General features: G+C 37.8%; 1 protein-coding gene across 1 annotated transcript in view; it reads left to right on the top strand.

Annotated features, from left to right (window-relative positions):
* The first annotated feature begins 3413 nt into the window (after nucleotides 1-3413).
* The window catches only part of LOC114046304 (ephrin-B2), a 51694-nt gene continuing 32287 nt past the window's right edge, over nucleotides 3414-22820 (top strand). The window contains exon 1 of the mRNA XM_027866605.1: nucleotides 3414-3800. Coding sequence (XP_027722406.1) covers nucleotides 3679-3800 — 122 coding nt within the window. The 5' untranslated portion in view covers nucleotides 3414-3678. The remainder of the gene's footprint in view (nucleotides 3801-22820) is intronic.

Raw genomic sequence — 22820 nt, 5'->3', positions numbered from 1 at the left:
AGAAGTATTTTCAGACAATTCAGGTCTGGTTTTCTCTCGATTACTTAAAACAGGAATGTAGAGAGCTAAGAGGTTATACCTCACCACTTCTTAGAAAACTTGCTAACCTTTTTCACAGAAATGAATTTACAGCATAATGGGGAAGTGCAGGCATTTTAGTGTTTATGAATCTCTTTATCTTTTAAAAAGTTAAATAAGACTCACTGTTGATATCAGATTTCAAGTGAATTCCTAAAACATCTTAAAAAGTTTATTCAACAACTATTTCCTCCATTACCACTAAGTTGTTTTTGTTAGATGGGCTTTACCCTGAATGATACACAGAGTTCTTTCCTTTATAAGATCGCATCGCCAAATCTGCCCGTTAACCCCAAACAATTGCACCAGATCTGAGCCCCTTATATTTTAAATTAAATCAAGGGTTTATATTCAATTAATGGACGGGAGCGTTTCAGTTCTTTACCCTTCAGGAGATATGTTCAAAGCATAATGAATCATCGCCAGTATTTACATTTATAGCATTTTGTTTTACTTTTTTGTGCATTTCATTCTGTTCTAAATTCCAAATTAAAATATGCAATGACATAACAAGCGATGCTTCTTTTAAGTCTTTAAGGAAAAGGAAATTTTGCTTTATCTCCTGCTTAATGTGGCTTTATTTTTGAAGAAGTGTAGGAAAAGATCCTTTTTTTATCTACAAAGTATCAAAACTATATCTTACTACTACTTTTCGCCTATGAAATGAGGTGACAAATATGAAAACCAATATGCAATATGGTTAGGGTCTTATTTGTACCGTTAAAGGTCTTTAGAGTATTGAAGATTTCAGTTTTGTGGATAATATATCACCCTCTTTAAAAAGCTTTTTTATAGATCTCTAGCGTATAATATTTGTTCAGTCTTTTTAAAAATTAGATCAATGGATCATTCAAAACCCACTTTGATTGTCTTATTCTTTCCATATGCGTCTTACTGGGAAACTTGCTTTAAAATATTTTCGACTTTGTGCTGGGACGGGATTCCACCGAGTTTACTAGCCCTGGTAGGTAGGTGAACACACAAGTCTCTCTTACTCACTAAATTACAAGAAAGTGAGAAATGGCCGCAAGTGGGCGCTGTGGCTCCGTGAAAATGAGCTCTAGTGAGTTTGAGAGAGCATTCTGGACCCTAGGAGTGTTTCAAAATTGAGGTTCCTGAAAACACATTTACTGGGAATGAAAGCCATGAAGTATTTCCTGCCACCCCTTCACCTGGGTCCTTTCAATCTCTATTAATAAGTCCTTGCATTTCTAATGTGCTTATTTATCTCTTTCACATCCTCTTTGTTAAATTTCCTGGTCACCTCTGGGAAAGTGTCTCTTTCACTTAGAAAGGCTAAGGAGAACGCTAAACCAAGTTCTCGTTTGTCGGGAAAAGTTACACTGTGTTGTTTCCCCAAGAAAAGTGAGGAGTTGGAGAGAGAAAACCGCCCACAAGAAATGTGTGGAGGGGAGAAAGTGGCACTAACTCTGACAGATTATGGAGAGCAAGGAAATTCACACCCAAGCTGAGAGCCCCCTAATTATCTGCAGCATATTCAGGCGCCACATCCTTTTGAAGTTGCTCTGCATTTCTATGCCCTGTTTACTTAGGAAGGCCCCTAGCTAATTGTTTTGTGACAAAATAAATTTTGAAACCCATTATTAAAAGGCATCGTGGGAAATAGAGCCGAGTAACAATAGAAGAGAGACAGGGTGCCTCGGCGAATTCAGGTTTCAGTGTACTTTGGGAAAATATACGAAACGATTCATCATAAGTTGTTTCCCTTTCTGATATTACCTACATACATAAAAGTTTTACACAGAAAATTCTGCAGGAAAGAAAGCATGGCAGACTTCTAGAATGGTTTCATTTTGAGGGTGGAACGGATAGGAAAAACACTCGGTTGTACAAGGCAGAACCGCGAAAGATCAAGAAAGGGTAATAATCCCTTTACATTAATAGGCTCGCTCTCTCTCTCTCTCTCTCTCTCTCTCTCTCTCTCTCTCTCTCTCTCTCTCTCTCTCTCTCTCTCTCTCTCTCCCCTCTCTCCCCCCTCTCCTCTCTCTTTCTTCTTCTTTCCTTTCCTCTCCTTTCTCTTTCTTCCCTGCTCGCTCTCTCCCCTCTGTATTTCTCCCAAATCACACAGGACTCGGAAGAAAAATGCAGGGTGTATTTCATTGTTGAAACCATTATCGTTACGTGAATATAAATATCACTGGGGATGCTTTCTTTCCCAGAGACTTCCAATTTACAGTATTATGGTCCAGTTTATTAAAGCTAGGACTTGGGATGCAGTGCTTGGGGGCGTGGGGGTGGGGTGGGGGTGGGGGATTTACCTGTCAGACATCAGCAAGCCCCACCCAGAGATCGAATGTCGGCTGCTGGAGGTGTGTGATGGACTCGGGCAGCACCCAACCAGAGCCAAGCTCTAAGTCAGCAGCCCTATGAGCTTCGCTTGAAGGGGCGGATGGGCTGAGTTTATATTGCTATGACAGCGAGCTGGAAGCGGTTACTTTCGTTCACTGAAGACTCCGAGCAGTAGCGACTTTAGAGCCTGAAGGAGTGAGGAGCAAGAGGCTGCTGCTGCTCGCACTCGCTCTCTCGCATACAGGCGCACACACAAAGCCACACACGCACACGCACACGCGCACACATACACACACATACATATACGCATATACATACACATACACATATCAAGCAAGCAGCAGCAGGGGCTGGAGTAGCAGCGGCAGCAGCGGCGACGGCGGCAGGGGCAGTAAGCTAAACCCACACCCAAAGCAAAGGAAGGCTCTTTCTTCCTCTTTCTTTTCCCTGACACTGTTTGCTGGTCTACGGCACCGCAAGTCCTGCTTGCAAGCTTGAGGAGGAAGAACCGTGGAGAGATTTTGATGTGATTTGGAGGTCTTCACGCACGCCGCCACCCCCGCCCCCCCATTTTCTCCTTGCTCTTCAGCAGAGTCAGCGAACCCCGCTCCCAGGGAGAGAAATGGAATCTTGCAAATGTGGCTTTAATGGACTTCGGGCGCTGATCCTCCCTCTGGATTTATAGACCGAAGCTGCCTTTCTCAAGAACCCTACAACTACCCGGGCCGGTCCTCTGGGGATTACACCGTGCAAGCTTGGTTGGGGGTGGGTGGGACGGAAAATTGGAGACGGCGAGACGCCTTTCCGAAGATTTTACCTATTTTTTTGGTCATTCGCGCGCTCTACAGCTTTTGTTACTATTTTTTTAATTTTCCTTTTTTTACCTTCAAAGATTAAACGCCGTGAATGTGCCCGGGCACACTGGATCCCCACGGGAGTTTGCAGTTTGAGTTGCATCTTGCGCTGTTTTCCGGAGCCCCGAGATAGCAGGCGGGCGGCGGGGGGTGGGTGGGGGGACTCAAAGAGAGTTTTTTGCTTTGGGGGTATAGCTGGATTCTGGAATCATACGTTTGGAGGAGCGCTCGAAGGTCCATTGTAACTCAGATGACTCAGTAAATTGGCTTGCAGCAATCACCAAGTGCACAGATCATTTTTTGCTTTAGGTTTTTTATTATTTTTTTTTAATCGGAAGAATTGGAATTACGGGCGCTATACTTGGTCCTATTCAGGTACGGAAATCTCAAGGAGTTGGGAGAGGCTTTGCAAAAAGGAACTTGAAACGGCTCGAGCATGGCTGTGAGGAGGGACTCCGTTTGGAAGTACTGTTGGGGAATTTGGATGGTTTTATTCAGGACTGCAATTTCCAGATCGATAGTTTTAGAACCAATATATTGGAATTCCTCGAACTCCAAGTAAGTTTCATTCGCCCATTTAATTCCCTTTTCCCTTCCTCCCTTCATCCTCTCGCATCCTCTTTTGCCAGCTCCTGTATTTCTATCGGTGTCAACATCGTAAGAACGGAATTAGAGATTCAAAGCGCACTTTCCGCCTCGCCAGTGGCACTAAGCTCCACCAGGATTGGTGCGGTATTCTCAAGTGCTTTCTCCCAGAGGAAGGTGCCATGGCTATCGCTGAAACCGCCTTCTCGGGTCACGTCTTCTTTTTATTAATCTAACCACAGAGGCTTAACCCTTTCCTCTCTCCCCTCTCCCCGCCCCCAACCTTCCTTCTCTAGTCACTTTTCACTAGGTGGAGACTCCCTCCTCTAGTTTAGAGCCTTCTTTTAGAGCAGCGGCATCCCCTAGCTTCTGGGCCACAAAAAAGAAAAGAAAAGAAAAAAAAGCCCTCCCTTTCCCTCTTCCCATCCCCCAAAGGAAAGCAAAGAAAGCATTCTCCGGTGCTAAAAGCCTTTGGTTTCATCTTTCACTCCACTGAAAGGTGTCAGATTATCTGTACCTGATCCTCAATTCTTTAACGGGGGGAGGGGGGGGAATCCTGGCCACAACAAATGTTACGCGTTAGAGAGGTGGGGGCGGGGGCGGGGAGTGGGAGCGAGGCTGTGGAACGGCAGGAAAGATTTCTTTTATCCATAGGAATTGATTTGGTTGCAAGGTGAAATAAGGAAGCGTAATAGCTGGGATCTCGTGTGCGTGTGATAGGGTGGTGGTGATGAGGTGGAAAGGAGAAAGATCAAGAAATCCCCAGGATTTAACAAACAAAAACCCTATTTGATTCCCACCCCCAACTCCCCATTTCTAAGCGTCGATACTTTTCACAGGCAACCCTGAACTACCTCATGTGGACAGCCAACCGGGGGCAATACTAACCGTGGGGACTTCAGACAGCTACTACTGCGAATTCAAAGATAGAACTTGGGCGGCGAACTTGTATCTCCCTCCCACCCCTACCCCGCATCCCCCAGAGAGATCGAATTTTAAATTGCATTTACGCATCTTTGCTTCTATACCACTCTACTTCTTTTCATTAACAAGCCATGGAAGAGTGCTATATGTGGTCATAATAGGGGCTCTTTATTCAGAGAGTCTTACTTAAAACAAGGGGGCTTGCATACATTTGCATCCTAAATATTTGAATTTTGAAATAGAAGGAATCGGATGTTCTGGAAAGGATTGCTTTGTAATGACGGCTTCCTTAGAAGGTACGATGTTCAGATGGGTTTTATTAAGACAAGAACTCAGTCTAGGTTGTTTTACTAAATCTAAACTAAACAAAGTTTTATTTAGAGAAAGGGTGGTTTTATGACGTCTTCACCCTTTACCAGCACCTCCCTCCTACCTTCGAACCCTAGCCACCTCTATTTGTAGCTATTTGGAAGAAAGGTCTTGTAGAGAATAACTTTCTGTGATAAGTATTGCAATAAACTGAGGCTTAAATTAAACACATTTTCAATAATAATAGCCATAACTAATAAGGCAAATGTGTTTACATATAAATTCAATATTGTATATTAAACCATTCTAGGGATGTGTATCACTTCCTGCCCCAATGAAACTTTATTTTATAGAATGCCATCATAAAGACATGTAAGGGAAGCCTATGATAAAGTGATTTAGATTGATTTTTGAATTAGGGAGCTTTGTACTACCAGCCAGATCAGTGATGTCTAATCCAGGTCTAAAGCAAGTTTGGGTTAGATTTAGGAGTGTAAGAAATATCAGTCTGATTTAGAAATAATGTTCCCAACTAAAGAATTTACCTTCTACTCTTTTCAAGAAGAAAATTTATTATAGATTTCTCTAATCATTCTCAAGAATATTAAGATCGGACGTTCACCCAAAAAGTTACCCAAGTATTCTTTATGCAAAAGAGGAAAAATGATTTTAGTAATTTTCAAAAATCTTCAGTACTACTAGACATTATTCTAAACATTTTGTTCATAATTTAGAAGTTAATTTAAGGATTCAATTTAGCCTACCTGTCTGGACATGGCTTTTTAAAAACATACGGTAATTATTAGTTTTCTTTGATTTAGAAAGGAGTGATTAAAAATCCTACCAACCAAAAACGCAATATGCCAGTTGAATTGAGTGTGAAAGTTTAATAGGTACAAGGAACAGGATGCACTGGTAGGCCTGTTGTGGCTGAGAGTAGTTGCACATAACTGCACTGGAGAAATGAATATGTATTCTGGAGCTAGTGAGCAGTTTATTCCTATAGAGGTCACTCTTCCAATACATAATGCTCACAACAGGATGGACCTCTTCTCTACCCTGTATGGTTAGGTTGCCCTTACTTCTCACTTTCACTAACAGGCTCTTCTTAGGTGTTGATTTTACCTTTCATGATGGAAATGTTTATATTTAACCCTTATTAGAATATATTTACATTCCTCTGACTTAAGTTTTTTCACTGTTTAACTGTATCTTTTGATTCAGCATTAACACTCTTGACCATTGTGTTTTTGGATATGGAAAGGTCTTACTAAAAAAAAAAACCCCTTCAGATAATAGTTAATGCTTTTTTTTTTTCAATTTAAAGAAAAATTATAGAAACATATTCTTTTCATTTATGTAAATGTGTTCTGGAATGGAATGAGTGAACCATTGAAGGGTCATCACAACTGTGAAGAACCACACTATTAAAATTAGTCTTTTTCTATTGTTGGGGTCATTGATTTATAGGCCACTTGGAGGCCTGTACTTTGAAGAGGCTGACATTACTGATATTGCTGTTGGTGTGTTTGTTCCACTTTTCAAGACAAGAATTTCTTTCTAATTCTTGTCACAATTGTTTGCCCAGAGGGTCCTGAATAATTTTTCCCTTGGAAAAGGTCATCTTCACAGAGAATAGAAGAGGAGTGCTAACTTGAGAAATTAGAAATTTTTTTTCCTGTGGCCACCTGAAACTAAAATAGTGATGTTGAAGGACCCCTTTTTAGCCTGAATGTCATAATTCCAGCTCTTTAGTGTCAAGCAGTTTATTTGAGGAAGTTGCATATTCATTTCCAATGAAAAGTTTTAATTGGCAAGTCTGGTGTTACAGGGAAAGAGTCAAATACATTGAAATTTAATGTCTCAGGTTAATATAAAGTGTGATTTAAATATAATTTAAATATTAAATGGATTTATCCTAAAACATATATAAATACAATCAGTTTTGTTTAGTTTGGAGGTCATCTTTTTTAGCAGGTGGTTGGCATAGGGAGCATGCAGCAGCTGTTTGAACACAGGGTCCAGAAAATCCTGTGCAAATTCACCGTCTCCATAGCTACTTTCATCACACTATCCCCCCCAAATCCCAGGACATTCAGGAATTAATGAAAAGGAATGTCACATAATGAAACATAGTAACTACCCTGTAAAATTATATAAATTGCATTGCTACCTTTTATAGTCGATTTAGGTAAATGGTAGCATTTGAGGCTATTAAGTCTTCCTTTGGGGAATTCAAGAATGACTATGGAAGCATAGCTTCTATTACTTCATTAACATGCTTAAATCAAGGATTATTCCTACTACCACTACCACCACACCCCCAGTTCAGGGTTTTTGTTCAAATAAAATGGTCCACCCCAATTCTATTCTACAAGTTCACTTCCCAGGAAATGGCAGTGCCTTCATATTACCTTTCAGAATGAATTCTGTTTACTTTATTGATGATTTTGGCCAAACATTACAGTAGGCCGGTTATCAAGAAAAAGTGCTTTTTGTGTCTGAGGTTGTGATTCCGTGCACACCACAAGTCAGGTTAACAAAGCATTTTTCTTTCCCCATGGGATCTTTCTCTACATCATGCTCTATTCCTGATATTGATTGACTCAAGAAAAACAAAGAGTGGCTGAATAATTGGCAGATAACCTGTAATACATGGACTCTGCTAGAGTCTACTTCTGAATAAATACTAACATGTCAGAGATTGATAAACTAAAACTACAATGGAGGGTCCTGTTTAAACAGTCTATTCAGTAGCATATATAAGCCAGTCTGCGCCCCCCCCCCACCATTGTATCCGAAATTCTTATTTTTGTAAGTAAACAAATGCGCATTCACTGCTGATTGAATAGCCCCTTGAACTATGCTCTGCAGTTTGAGTTTGGGTTAATCTTGTCGGTTTTAATATAGAGAGAAAAAAAGGACAAAGCACCGGGGGGTGGGAATTGTTCGTGCTTTCACATCCACATTCCTTACATCTTGTCAGGATGATAAACTGTAGGTAATGGACAGTCGTCGTTTCACAGGACAACTGAACCAACTACAACACAAAGAACTCACTAAAGCGATATCTCACAACATGTTGGGTTGCCTTCTTTTCAGGGTAGAATTTATTTGGGAATCCTGTGTCTTGGGACTGCACTTTTTAACCTCAAGCCATTACAACTTTAAGCTTCAGAAACGGGAGCTAGAGGTTAAACTGACTGATTAAGCACTTGGTTTTAAATCTCCCACAAAGCCAAGCTGTTGACACTTGCCATGCTAATGCAAAGAAATTCGAATAGCGCCTCCAACCCTAATAAGTATTCCTGACACCTATTCTAAGGCGTTATTAGTGCAGGTGAATTAGTGAGAGACTTCCAGACCAGTGAGAGCAAAATTTTGGAATGCTATCCTTTGGCCTTGCATGAGCAGGATCAACTGGAGTATAATTGGCATATTATTTATAGTAATTACCGAAAAGCCTCTTATCGGTAAACTTTACTAAGGCCAAGCAGTTGGGTAGTGCAGTAATTACCTTTCCATTGGCATTGCAGGAAAGTGATGAAATCTTTTTTTTTTGTTTTACCTCAACTCTCCACTGATATATTTTAGTGAGCTCATTGAAGCTCAGTGTAACACATAACTTAGAGACACCTTTTCACAGAACATTCACCTGATGAGAAACTATTTGAAATCCCTGGGTGACTGCAGTGATGAGTCACAGAAATGGGAGTGTTAAGGAAAGTGAGCACATATGATAGGCCCTAATCACTTTTTTTAAAGTTTTTTTTTTTTAATGAAAATTTATTCTTATAATTCTTAATTACAAATTAGGAAAAGTGGTCTTCTGAGAAAAATCATGATTAAAATGGCCTTCATGTGTGGCTAATCTCTGCCTTCCTTTGCTGCTGACATAAAGAACCAGTTTTTCAGGTCACTTATCATACATCTACATAGATTTGCTTATGAGCTCACCCTTTGTGGAGCCTTGTAGAGACTTAAATGGGAGTGTTCAACTGTTTAAAATATTTTGATTAAAATATGCAGAACCCATAGAACTATAAGCTTCTAGCCAGGACTTAGTTCTTTCAGGGAAGAGGGTTTTGTTTTGTTTTTTTTTTTTGAGGGGAGAATTAAAAGAGAGATGGCATATATGAAAAGCAAAGAAGGAAGGATGGCAAATGGGACAGCGTTAGAACAGCTTGGAAAAACTCCTGTGGCTTCATTGTCTCTATAAAGGCAGAGAATACAAAGACGTAAGCAATTCAGCCCTTCTCCCATGATGGAAAATGTAAACCGTTGACACGGCTTCCCTGCTTAACTTATTTAATTCTCATTTTAAATTCAGCACTATACCAGCCGTGTGAACTCTGAAGATTTCTTTAGTAATCCATTTTGTAGTTCCGAATCAAAAACAAAGTGAAAGGGTCTGACACAATTTGCTTTTATTTTTAGGCAAATCAACCCTGGTCATAGTTAATAAGGGGATTACAACCCAGACTAGGTCTTTACAGATGTAATGTAAATCAAGGGCAGAGTATAAAGAAACTGATCCCTTTTGATTGAAGTATGGTAAAAAGGCATAGAGAAACTAGCAGCAGTAATCTGATTGTATGGCAATAAAACCACCATTTTCTGTCTTTCAGATAAAAATAATGTGGTAAATCCATGCAGTTCATAAGATGTAAAGGCAGATAAAGAGTGATACCATGGCAACATATAGATTAGCTTGATGTTAAAAATGACATGTCTCTGAAAAGGGTGTAGAAAACTAAGGTCCTTGCTCGAGGCTGTTAGGTATTATGTGAGAACTGCACAGAACTTGGAAACTAGGATTAGAAAGTATGAAAAGCCTACTTGTGGCCTGGAATGGTTAAAGAAGTGAAGAAAAGCTGCTCAGTTCTTGCTCATTGGTGGTGTATAATATGGTAAAGGTAGATTTCATTTACTGCCCTTTTTTTTTTTTTCTTTTTTTCCCCCCTCTTCTCCCCTCCCCCTTTTTTGGGGGAGATTTGGGCTGATTAAAACTTCAGATCACTGCAGTTGTTAGGTTCTGGAAGATTTTCCTTTTTAACTCCTGGCCTAACAGCAGCAGCCATTCTGTAGGATTAGCTGCACTCTGAGTTTGTTTCCTTAATCTATTTGGGCTTCAGGCAGGGCCATGCTGGGAAGGAACAGAGACCAGAGGGGATAGGTAGGGCTGGGGTTATCTGAAAAGAAAACAGAGACCTTTTGATTTCAGCCATCTTTCAGACTGGTCTCACTCTCACACTGCATGGGAGAGGCAAAGATAAACATTACACATTGTCCCTTTCCCTCAGCAAGATAATTCTTTTGCCATTTTTGCATTTCCCACCCTACCAAAAATAAAAGCGGGAAATCCACTTTTAATTCGAATTAGTAGTAAATCCAGTATACCAAAGTGATATGGTAATGCAGGTGATATTTTACTTCTGAAATGTCAAAATCAATCTCTGAGTTAAGGAAGACAGGCTGTACTTGACTTTGTGAAGTTTTTGTAAGAAACAATTTTAATGGTCTTTAGCTTTGAAAGTAAGAAAAGATCCAACATACTTTTTCTACATACATCTTTTATTGCACCTGTCCTGAACAGCCTTGTAAAGACATTGATCTTTTCTTTTTGCCCTCCACACTTACAACTTAGTCATTTAAAAAAAAAAAAAAGGCCTTTGAACCTATCATTAGGTACCATGCAGAGTTAACATCCTATAGGAACAAGCCCCAAAGGAAATATTTGCTTTATTGCCTGTCATTTTGTGCTGCTAGGAAAGATCATACCATTACTTTGAGTGAGCCTACACTTTAAGCACTAAGAAAATACTGAAGGTGTATCTTGAGGGAGGGAGTAAAATTTCAGATGTGTTGGACAAAGTGGAATTAAGTGGTGTATTCTTGGAGGCCTTCCTTGGTTATGGCAGCTTTCTAAGTTTCTACACTTGGCCTATGAAAGTCAATGAAAGATCTTAATTAGACCCTCAATTTTCTGTGAAGTTTTTTACCCTAATAACCTAATCCCCAGACACATCTGAATTGCTGATAATCATATTTATTCTTTAGTAGAATCTAAGGGTTTTTTTTTTCCTTCTTGGTTTTGTTTCTGGGATGTTTTTGATTTTACAAAATGTCACACAAGCAGATAGTGCCTGTGGAGTGCTGATGCATTTACCTCCCTGCCTAATTTAACCTTCAGTAGTCTATATCAAAAGATTTTTTTTTCATTTATCCAGACTCTGCTAAGCCAAGGGATACCCACTTCTAATTTACAGGCTGGTCACATCCAAGCACCTTGCATTCTACATTTGACAATGATTGCTAATGGGCCATTCAACTAAAGTATTTGCTTGTTAACAGGGAACAGAGCATGATAAATGTCCAGCAAGCTTGCGGCCTCCTTCAGCTTTTCAAATGCAGACTGGTGCATATTTATGGCAGGCAAATGACAAAAGAAGTAGCTGAATTACTCTGGCCTTATGCTTTCAGTTAGAACTAGGGTTAAAGTGATTAAAGAAATAATGCAAAAAGCAACCTCATTTGTTTCCTTACCATTATCCACCATTTAGCTTTCCAACCTGCTTGCCTTGACACATTTCAGAAATATTATAGATAAGGGTAGTGTATCTATCTAGCAAAACATAGGAAAGAGCAGGTGATCATTTATGAAATATTTTCTATGCACTGAATGCCAGGTAGGTCTATTTATGTAGTTCCGACAGAGAATCAGCAGTAGGTTCTATACTATCAAAATATTATTCATTTTTATATATAAATTTAAGGGTATACTTAGCATCCAGAAAATTTGAATGCATTCATGCTGATTTCAAATAAAAACACATAATAAGAGAAAGTCTCACTATAGAAAACAAATCTGTCCTACTATTAGTAGTTTTCTAAACAAAATATGATGGGAGAAGTGGCAATAATGAAGTGTTAATTGTTTTGCTGTTCCTGTTCTCCGGAGTACTGAATATGTGGATTTTCAAAATAGTTAAGTGGCAGGTACACATTATGAATGCTCTAAGTGAATGAATACCTCCTAGGTGTCCTGCACCATTTTGATTTGAAAGCCCATCATTGTATTTCAATACTACAAAACCTTTCTATTTTCTCTTTCTAATTAAAACAATCACCCACATTCTTCCTTTGCTTTACTTTCTGTGGCAGCCAATTTTAATTAGAGGTTGTGCTACATTCCTCTGGTTCTCACTCGCCAGGTCTGCATTAGACCTGAGGCATTTTATCCATGTCCTTCAGACAAACCCTTCTCACACACCCACTTTTGCTTCTCTTGCCCAGATTTACAGAATTTTAAAAATGTGAGCTATAAGGGAACATTAATACAGCTCCCTAATTTTGTACGGAAGGAAACTGAGACCCAAAGCATCTTATTGTGGTGGTAAAAGCACAGGGTTTGGAAAGTGTTTCTTAACTAGTTGTATAGTGCTTAGCAAGTCACTTAACTTCTCTCTGACTCTCAGTTTACTCCTCTGCAAAATGGAGGTAATAAGACTTGCACTACCTGATTAAATGATAATATATCAAAAGTTCTTTGAAACTCTTAAAGCTCTACAAAAACGAATTGTTACTATGAATGAATAAACGAATAAAGCATTCATAACGTGCAAAACACTGTGCTAAATGTTTAGCATAGAAATAGAAAAGTCAGACAGTCTCTGCTCTCAAGGAGCTCACATTCTAATGGGGAATAGGGAAGGTTTCAGTTGCAAGTCCGATGGAAATATCCCATGGTTCTTAGGGTGCCGGGGCAAAGCAGATGATAATTTTTCTTCAGTGCAATTTCCACTGATAAAATCTTAGTTTCTGCTGTTGAATCATTTGACAATGCTGTGTGGGCTAGCCTGAAAGCAGAAATGATGGTCTGAGGGGTACTGTCACTCCCAGGACTCTTGCACCTGTTGGTGGCTGTTGGTTAGCAGTTGTTGATGGTGGTAATGAGGAAGGTGAGCCCCCTGTCCACAATGACTTCTCCCCTCAATGATGGTTGTGGGGGCTGGTCTGGAAGTAGGTATGGTTTTTATCATCATTAATCATCATTATCTTCATCAATTTATTTAAATGACTTGTCCAAAGTCATACTGTGGCAGACCTAAGACTATAGAGTTGAGACATTTTGACTCCTAGTCCCATGTTCTCTACACTAAACCATGACATTTATCTGCATATGTAAGATTAAGATCACTGTGTATGGGGGATGGGGAAAGGAATATGAGTAAATGATTGTATGCGCAGAGGCTTTCTCCTGTGTTTTCCAATTCAGAAACTGGGGAAGTTTAGACCTAGAGGATATTTTTTTAATGCTAACATTTCATATGTATTATATATTCCTGGAAACTCATAATACCTTTTTTCCGAATGCATTTTCTCTGCAGAAAGTGTTTTAAATAGTTTTGGGGAAAGGGGTAGCTGTAATAGTGAGATTAGGGCTAGGGAGGTATATGTAGGGGGCTTTCCTGGGAACTCCCAATTTATATGTTTATATGTGAAAATATGGGCTTAATTCCAAATAAATGTGAAAAAGGAATGTTCAGAAGATCATTCATTATAATGGGAATTTCTATATTGCATAAATACCAAATTTATTTCTAGAGATCTAACTTTTATATGAACCACTTTTAAAGGCATAGCCAATTATTATATTATCATATTCTTAAGAAAAAGTTTGTAAGCAGTGGGAAAACCTAGCTCTAGACAGGGTTTCAAATCCTACCTCATATACTTACTAGTTGTATGATGTAGGGCAAGTCTCTTAGATTCCTTGTGCCTCAGTTTCTCTGTAAAATGAAGGGGCTAGTCTTGATGGCTTTCTAAGGTCCCTTCCAGTTCTCAATTTATCTCTGTCACTTATGGGTAGATGTTACTTAACAATTTCAAGAAACTTATGATTTCATTTTTCAGCCTATGCATTAACTCACATTATAACCTCTATGCTTAATAAGTAGAAGACTAGTAGATAGACTTGGAGGCAGGAAGACATGGGTTTGAATCGGATCTTAAATACTCAGTTGTATGACCCTGGGCAAATCTCCTAAGGTCTTTGATGCTCTGTTTCTTTCTCTATAGAATGGGAATAATAATAGCACCTACCTCTAAAGATCAAGTAAGGTGATATGTGTAAAGTGCTATGTAAACCTTAGAACACTATATAATTACAAGTTATTTTTTTTTAAGTTGCTGTATCTAAAAACTAATTACCCTGTGGCCAGTTAGTAACCAGTCTTCTCTCTAGACTTAACCTAGGCTATTCCTCAAGTATTGGACCCAGATACCCATTGGACCCATAGTTGAAACCTTTCTCATTTGCCAAACAGCCATCGTTTGTGTTCCCCAAGCTTAGTCTGCAACAGCACAATGTCATTTTTGTAACACAATGAGGCATCAGAGTAGTTCTTTAGTTGAGGATCATGGGTAAATGTAAGAAATAAGGAAAGGAAAAAAACCAGACAAGCCTAGTGAAAAAAACAGTGGTAATATTTTAACCTGAACATAGGCTGTGCAGGTTATTGTCCATAAACTTATTGCTATGCTATATACACCTAGATTATGGCCCTCAGAAAACTTAAAGCAGAAATTCAATTCAGTAAACATTAAGCTAGGCACTGGAAATACCCAGACAGAAAAGAGTCCCTGACTTCAAGGAATTTACACTCTACTGAGTGTTTAAATGTGTATTCATGTGAAGGGAAATAAGTAGAGAGGAAAATACTTTTTTAGAAAGTGGGTGAAGGGGAAAAGCATTTGTACAGTGTCTTCTATGTGCCAGACACTAAGCCAAGCAAGGTAGGTACTGTTATTCCCCTCTAACAGGTTAAGTGACTTGCCCAGGGTCACACAGCTAGTAAGTGTCTGAGGCCAGATTTGAACTCAGGTTTTCCTGACTCCAGGCCTGAGTCCAGATCAGCCCTCAGACGCTACCTGTGTGACTCTGGGTAAGTCACTTAACCCTGCTTGCCTCAGTTTCCACATCTGTAAAATGAACCGGAGAAGGAAATGACAAACCACTCCAGTATCTCTGCCAAGAAAACCCTCAATGGGGTCACAAAGAGTTGGATAGGACTGAAATGATCTGAACAACAAAGGGTGGAGATTTAATGATAAATGATGTGACCCACAGGCCTAACCCCACTGAATATTGTTAATTGGTTCTCTGAAAACATTACAGACAAAATAAAGTTTGGAGCTAGGGAGTAGTTAGTTCCATAAAAACAGTGTTAGAAATTATTGAGAATATTAGAGCTTAGAAATGTAACAGTGGGATTTGCTTCTAATGCATTAAAAATATTTCAAAATAATGCTGGTCAGAGTAAATTTATCCCTGTATATGTGAAGAAAATAAAACCTGGCACAGTTGATTACATAACGTTTAGAGCCTGAAGGGACATTAGAGATTTAGTCAAATTCTTTCATTTCCACTATGAGAAAATTGAGGCTCCCCAAAGTCACCCAATAAGTATGTGGCAGGACTAGGATTTGAACCAAGTTTTGACTCCATATCCACTGTTCCTTCTACTTCCCCTCACTACCCCCATCATTACATGATTAAGTTAGCTTCCATGACTGGTTTCCCCAGTGTATCAGAAATGAATGACCTATCTTTGTCATGTTCCAATATGTCCTTGTCCTTCACATAAGGACAAGTACTAAATGATTACCCCCTCTTTGCCACTGAAAAATTAACTAATCTGTTAAATGGAAATTAATCTTTGGGATGGAAAATGTAGTTAATTTCTACTGTATTATCCCTCTTGTTTAGAAAACATATTCAACCAATATCCATTGAGACTTTCGTATGTGGGTATGTTAATTGCATCCCAGCCAATTTGAACTTCTTGTGGTTAAAACATTGATCAAAACAAGAGTTGAAAGGTACATAGAATTTCTTTGTTGCTTTGTTAATCATTTTTATATATGTTATTTTATTCATGGAGAGTTTTTTTTTTGTATTATATATAGTACTTTCTGAATGGTTTCTTTCTAATTATTAATATAACAAGGTTATGCCTAATGAAAGCAAAAGCAGTTACTAGTCCCTTAAAGGGTAACTCTTCATTTATTACAATATATGATAATAATACATTTATTTTACGTTACTCTTTTGTCTATTAAAAGGCATCTGTTTTATGGATTGATCAGTTTTGAGGAAAAGAAAAGATGTCAGATGAGCAATGAGTTGGGTTGGTTAGAGGCTGGATATGTAGAAAGGCTTAGGAGATAGTATGACATCTTTTTTAAAATCTAGTCACAATTAAATGCCATTTTATTTTGGATTTTGGGATCTTTGCCAGCTTCCAGCTTGTCAGAGCTGAGAAGACTCAAATCAAGTCCAGGCCTATTTCCACAGCAAACTAGAATCCTGGCTTCTTGCCTGTAGATTGATTCAATGTACCCCATCTGGCTTTTGATGTTCTGCAAGTTTGAAGCAGTTTGTTTAAGGAAGCTATGCAGTGAATCCTGGTGAACCTATCTGTCGTCTTATATTGCTGTACTTCAGAGTCTAGAATGGGGCATCTTTTTGAATTTGCATTTTCACTAGTGCATACCATCTGTTTACCTATTGATTGAGCAGCAGAGGGTCTCCATACCTGATTGGATAAAAAGTACAGATTTGGAGTCAGGAGCATCTTGACTCCTTTTGGGGCCCTGAAGCCCAACTACATCCAGTGTCCGCACTTCACTTGCTTTCTTCATGTCCAATTAACTTCAGTTTAGTTCAATAGCAGCCTGTTTTAATCACTCCACATCACTTAACTTTATTTTTTTTTTGGTCAAGGTAATTGTAGGCTGTTAAGGGTGGTTGAGTGAGAGAAAAACTATGTTGGCCACAAAATTGCTTTGTAGCACATATCATATTTTTCAAGGGCATATATTTAGTAGAAAATATATATTTAATCATGAATTGATTACCCAAAGTAAGATCATAGATTTGAGGCCTGGAAGGGTGCTAGAAGGGAAAGGGGACAAGCATTTTTTTAAAATGTCAATTATTGTGCCAGGAACTAAATTAAGAACTTTAAAGAGATTATCTCATTTGATCCTAGAGCTTATCTGGTCCAACTCTACCCCATTTTGCAGATGAGGAAACTGAGGGGGAGTTAAATTAATTGTCCGAGGGGACACAGTACATCAAAGAGGTGAGATTTGAACCTAGGGATTATGGCTTTGTTTCTAGGACTCTGTCCACTGTTCCACTACCTCATTTTTTTTTTTTTTGGTGGATAACACATTATCCAGAAGTCTTTTTGAGTGTATGTGTGTGTATATATATATATTTTTTTTTCTTTAGCTTGCTACTTTTGAGGAGTTAACAGTGAGCTGTTTTAAACCTTTATTGGAATAATTTCCATTAATTTACTACAAAGGAAAAAATGTCTTCCTTGTTGTGCTTGAGTACAAAGCAGTAGTACAACAGACCTAAACTGGGGATAGCTCTGGAACAGAGAGAAAGGCACAGAGACCGAGACAGACAGAGACAGAGACACAGCAGAAGCAAGGAAGATGCCTGACCTGGAATTCTCTGGTTACATAGCAGCCACTTATCTGATTATGAAGGACTGCTAATATCTTCCTCCATAGAGCACCTTTATTGTGCCAGTTTTAACGTGTCTCTGGAAAACTGTTGCCAGTGTTATAATACCATCTCACATAGAGATAATATTCATAGTAGAATCTAAGATGATCCCTTGCATTCACTCTTTTGAACTGGGTTCACAGGGAATTCTGTTTTACAACATACTTAAAAAAAAAAGACAAATCTAAGTGGTATAAATGTTTCCTTTTGTATAATTTAAGAACTTCAAAATGGGAAAAATATTTAATTGTGGGTGAAGAAGACAATGGTGATATGAAAATACATCATTCCAATTCTAGGTTGTACACACACACACATACATAAATCCCATTTCTTTATTTTCTCAAATAAGTAATACAACTCAGTCTCTAACTGGATTATTTAGGAATTCTTTCATCTCTGTAGTTTCCTTAAAACTAGCTGAAAATACTCTTTAAAATTTATATATCTATAGGTATATAAATATAAGAAATAGCCACTGTTGTCTAGTGTTTCACCTATAAATAACCAGAGTCCCCACCCTCTTTTATAGACTTTTGCTTAGGAGCAGGGCTTAGAACAAGACTGTGCAGGTGAGAATAAATTACAATTGGGAAAGAGAAGACTCTAAACTCTTTTTGTCTATGGGTTATGAAATATTTGTTTCGGTAAGAGAGGGAGTAGAGCTAGCATAGTACATTATGGTATGAATTAAATCATCCATTTGCTTTTCCCATTCCCCCATCTTCTTGTCCTTCATATCAATCATTTTTAAACCCCCACCCCCAATTTTTCAATCATTATTTGTGGATATTTCAGAAACTTTAATAACTGTTTCGTTTTGTTTTATTTGTTTTAAGGGGGATGGGACTATTGAATCACCCAGATAAATGCCTCAGTTTTCATTTTGAAAGAGGTAATGGGGTTGGGTTTTTAGTTTTGGTCTGTTTCACTTTTTTTTTTTAGTCTATGCTGGCTGGTCTGTGTTAACCTGTAAAGAGAAAACATTTCATGGATTTTTGTACCTCACACACATGGGTTTAGTTTGTCTGCTTTGTTTTCAGCTGATTAACACACTGTAGTTCTGTATCTTTTAAAGCAAGAGATATGTTTTTCATCCTCTGTTTGCAGTCTATGTGACCACCCTCCTTGTGGAACAGGTTTTTATTACAGTGTAATCAACACACATATAAAGAAAAACAAATAATTGGATTTTTTTCTGGGAGAAGGGGGAAAAACTATTATAATCTCCTTAGGAGCATTTTAAAAATAAAGCTTTAATTTAGCATCAGGTTTTTTAAGCATTGTGTGATAAATAAGGAAAAACACCAATATTAATATCAAGGGGAGTCAGTTTCCATTATAGTAAAGGTTCGATTGTGCAGTGCTGTAGGCAGTGAAATTTAATATTATTGTGACTTGTACAGTAATTGTAGAATGACAGAGGGAAATGGATTAAGTTTAAATGTAAGTGTATACAATAGCACATGGTCTCTGTCAAATGGAAGTTTAGGTTATTGGAGCAAGGAGAGGGCCCTCTGGCTCTGTCATTATGAATTAGTATTTTGTAAATAACTAGCCTCTGGACTGTAGATTTATTACTTTTCTCAAACATATATATATACATATATATGTATATATGACATGTACACAGATGCATCCATGCCATTTGTAACAGAATTGGAGAGTTGCTGAACTGGTTTTTGGCCCATATACTTACAGGGCATTTGATTCTCTGAGGTTCTCATCTTTCTTTGGAAAAAAAAAAATTGTGCTTACTGTTGGTGTGAAGCTTGAAATGCACACACCCCCACTTTTAGCTCTGAGATTCATAACACTTTAATGGCCCCGAATTAAAAAAAAAATCCTCAATTTACCCCTTTTCTTTTCCTTGAAGAAACTAGGTTCAAGTTGCAGATGATCTTTGTTTTAGAAAAGTGTGAAAAAAGGGGCACCTGTGAAAACAGGCAATTGTCCCAACCCACATACACGTTTATATATAGAAAATGTCAGTTAAAGCTTCCAATTTCAGCTTTCCTTCTTGGCAGTTTAAAGCCAAGGAGAAGGTCTAGTGTTGCTGGTTGCTTGAAAGCTTTAAGGTAATTGCTTGATGCTCCAAGAGTCATATCTGGTAACAATTCAGTATAAACCTAATACCCCATAGCTACACCCCAGTGGTCTCTCTTGCTTTCACTCTATCTACAGCAACCTGTTCTAATGTTAGAGTGCAAAAGGGGGCAGTAAAGGGCTGTCCACAAAAATGGAAAATTTTTTTCAAGGGTTCTTTTTATAGCCAATACGGCTGTTGTAATACTTGGGCCTCTGATTTTATTTATTCATTTTCAAATAAGAATTTTTTCCCCTCTTTTTTTGGCATTGAGAGACTACATCATTAAACAATCTAGCATTTAAATCAATGCAAAACATAATATCTTGTCTAAATAGGAAATGGACCATCAAATTGGAAGTATAAATCCAAATCCTTTTTCAAAAGTATTTATGTAGTTCCCAACTACTTAAAATGTTCCCCAAAGTAATCTGTAGTCCCAATGAACATGGAGCTCCTTTTCCTTCTGTAGTAATGTAATTACATCTCTGCAGAAAAAACCAGAACAAAACAAAACTTGTAAGGTTGAGGCTTCTAGTTGAAGTACCAAAGTGTGTGGTAATGTCATAGGTCAAGAGTTGGGCTTTGATCCACAGCAGCATGCATCATTTATCAAGAGTTAACTAGGAAAAAAAAACAGCCAATTGCAGTGAACCTTCAGAGTGTTTTCTCATTCAGAAATTTTGGAATAGTTTAAAAAGGTTGGGTTCTTCCCAGTGGCCCATGGCATTGGAAATTAATAATTAAAAGAAGAAAGAAAAAAGGAAAATATTTTAGGAAATAAATACATTTCGCCTGAAACACAGTAAACTGGAAGTATGTTTAATACATATACAGGTCACTAGTGAATAAATCTATGACTGGACATATTTTTGGTTTGCTAGTTTCTAAGGTTGTGAAGTGCATGAGGGAGAATTCAGATTCCTAGAAATGTTACCCAGCTCCTATCTTCAGAGAGTATAAAGATCAAACACAACAAATTGATTAAGAACAACCAGTGATTCCAATTATCATGTCTTTTGTGGTTCCAGGAATTTATGGACTCATCTTATTAAGGGTATAATTTTGTTGCATTAAATTGCAGACCAAATGATAGCACCCCAAACTTTAAAAGTGTACAGACATTCTCAATATTCTATGTAATTATTCTTAAGATTCATAGAACACTGAAAAGTTGAAGTGCACATTAGTGTGTCTCTTTAAGAATACACATCATATGGGTAATTTTTTAAAAATGGGTCTAACAAAAGCAATTGTCTTGAAAATTTGAATCATGCAATATTTAAAATGCAACCTGGTATTTTCCCTGGTATCCAATGAAAAAAAAATAGGAGTTGAATGATGGCAAGAAATCTGGGCAAAAGCATTTTGACATCGTTAACAGAAGAAATATTAATAAATGACTTAAAATCAATACTAATAAAATACAATTTGTGCTCTTCATATTTTGATATTTAATTGCAAAAAAGTTTTTGGTAATATGTTTAAATATTTTGCCAACTTCAGGATACCAGACTTGAGATCAGAATTAGTTTTTATTGTGTAACATGTTATAGAAGTCTGCCAGCTTTTTTATAGGTTTGGAACTGAGTTCTACAAAATAAATTAGAAGTGAATGGTGTTGATAAAATTCAATGACATATTTAATTTGCCTTTATGTTTTTTTTTCATTGCAACAAGGAAGTATGATTCTGTTTCCTTTTATCCTATTATATAATTAACAGGCCCCTCTTTCACAGGTGAATGCTGCATGCTATAAATATACATAATATGAACCATTTTTTTTTTAAAAAAGATTTTTATGTGAATACCATTAAACAGAGAAATAATTGAAGAGCTGAGAAACTGGTATCTTTAAAGTAAGATGTTCTTGTAGTTTATTTCCTAGAAACACCATGAGTTTTTCTCTAAAGTTGTAAGGATATGCCTTTCCCAGTCAGTTAAGTTTGAAAGGCCAGGCAAAAAAGTTTGTTACTCCATAAATATTTATTGTCACAGCTTATACTTTCACCTTGTGCTACTTCAGTTTCTTACGCTGCAGTAATCTACCCTTGTTGGCATTTTGCTTTTTTAAAGTGTTCTAAAATGGCTTCCTTTTGCATGTATGAGTTGCCTCTCTTTCTAGATTCTTAAATAGTGTAACCATGTGGAAGAAGTGATGAACTTGTAGTCACAGCCTGAGTTCAAATCGTGGCTCTCTCCTACTTACTACCTATATGATCTTGATCCGGTTATTTAACTTCTCTGGGCCTTAGTTTCTTAATCTGTAAAACAGGGGAGGGGAGCAATGTTAGACAAAATGATCTCTAAAATCTTTTCTGGTTCTAGATCTATGAACCTATAATCCACAGCATTTATTGCTACATACAAGTGGACACCAGATAAATATTTCTGTCTTGACTGGCTCCATTTGAACAAATGTTTAAGGACCTAATTGGTCCATGTGTGTTAGAGGAGATGGGAAGCAGGACAAATGGCCCTCCCTATCTATGGAGTGATTTTTCATACATCTTTTTAACCCTTTATGATTTTGGAGATGGAAGGTATGGTTTCAATTACATAGCTCAGCTCAGCTCTGATAAGAACAAGGATAGGAGGAAAAAGATGGTGCTCCATTCCTTGGGTCACACTTATAGAGACACCTTAGTCCAGTGGCTAGAGCACTGGACTAGGATTCAGAAAGACTTGGATTCTAGATTTCCCTGTAGAGGCTTACTAGCTGTGTGACTGACTCAGTGGTTGCTGTAGACAGTATCCCTTCTCTGTAAAATGGCAAGAATAATAGCATCTACTTCGCAGGGTTGTGGGGGCAGTGTCAAAATGAGATCATGTATATTTTTAAAAATAAATAAATATTAAAATCTTGAAGCACTATATAAGTTTCAGTCACTCAACAAACATTTGTTTAGTGCTTACTATGTACTAGGGAGTAGCACAGTGTCTACAAAGTAAGGCAAAAAAATCTCTGTCTTCAAGGAGCTTACAGTCTAACAGAGGAGATTACATGCAAATCACTTAGAGATAGATGATAGATGGATAGATAGATAGATAGATAGATAGATAGATAGATAGATAGATAGATAGATAG

Source organism: Vombatus ursinus, unplaced genomic scaffold (genome assembly GCF_900497805.2).
Source record: "Vombatus ursinus unplaced genomic scaffold, bare-nosed wombat genome assembly UNPS02014781.1, whole genome shotgun sequence".
NCBI classification, from domain to species: Eukaryota; Metazoa; Chordata; class Mammalia; order Diprotodontia; family Vombatidae; genus Vombatus; species Vombatus ursinus.
This window is presented reverse-complemented; position numbering and strand designations above follow the sequence as displayed.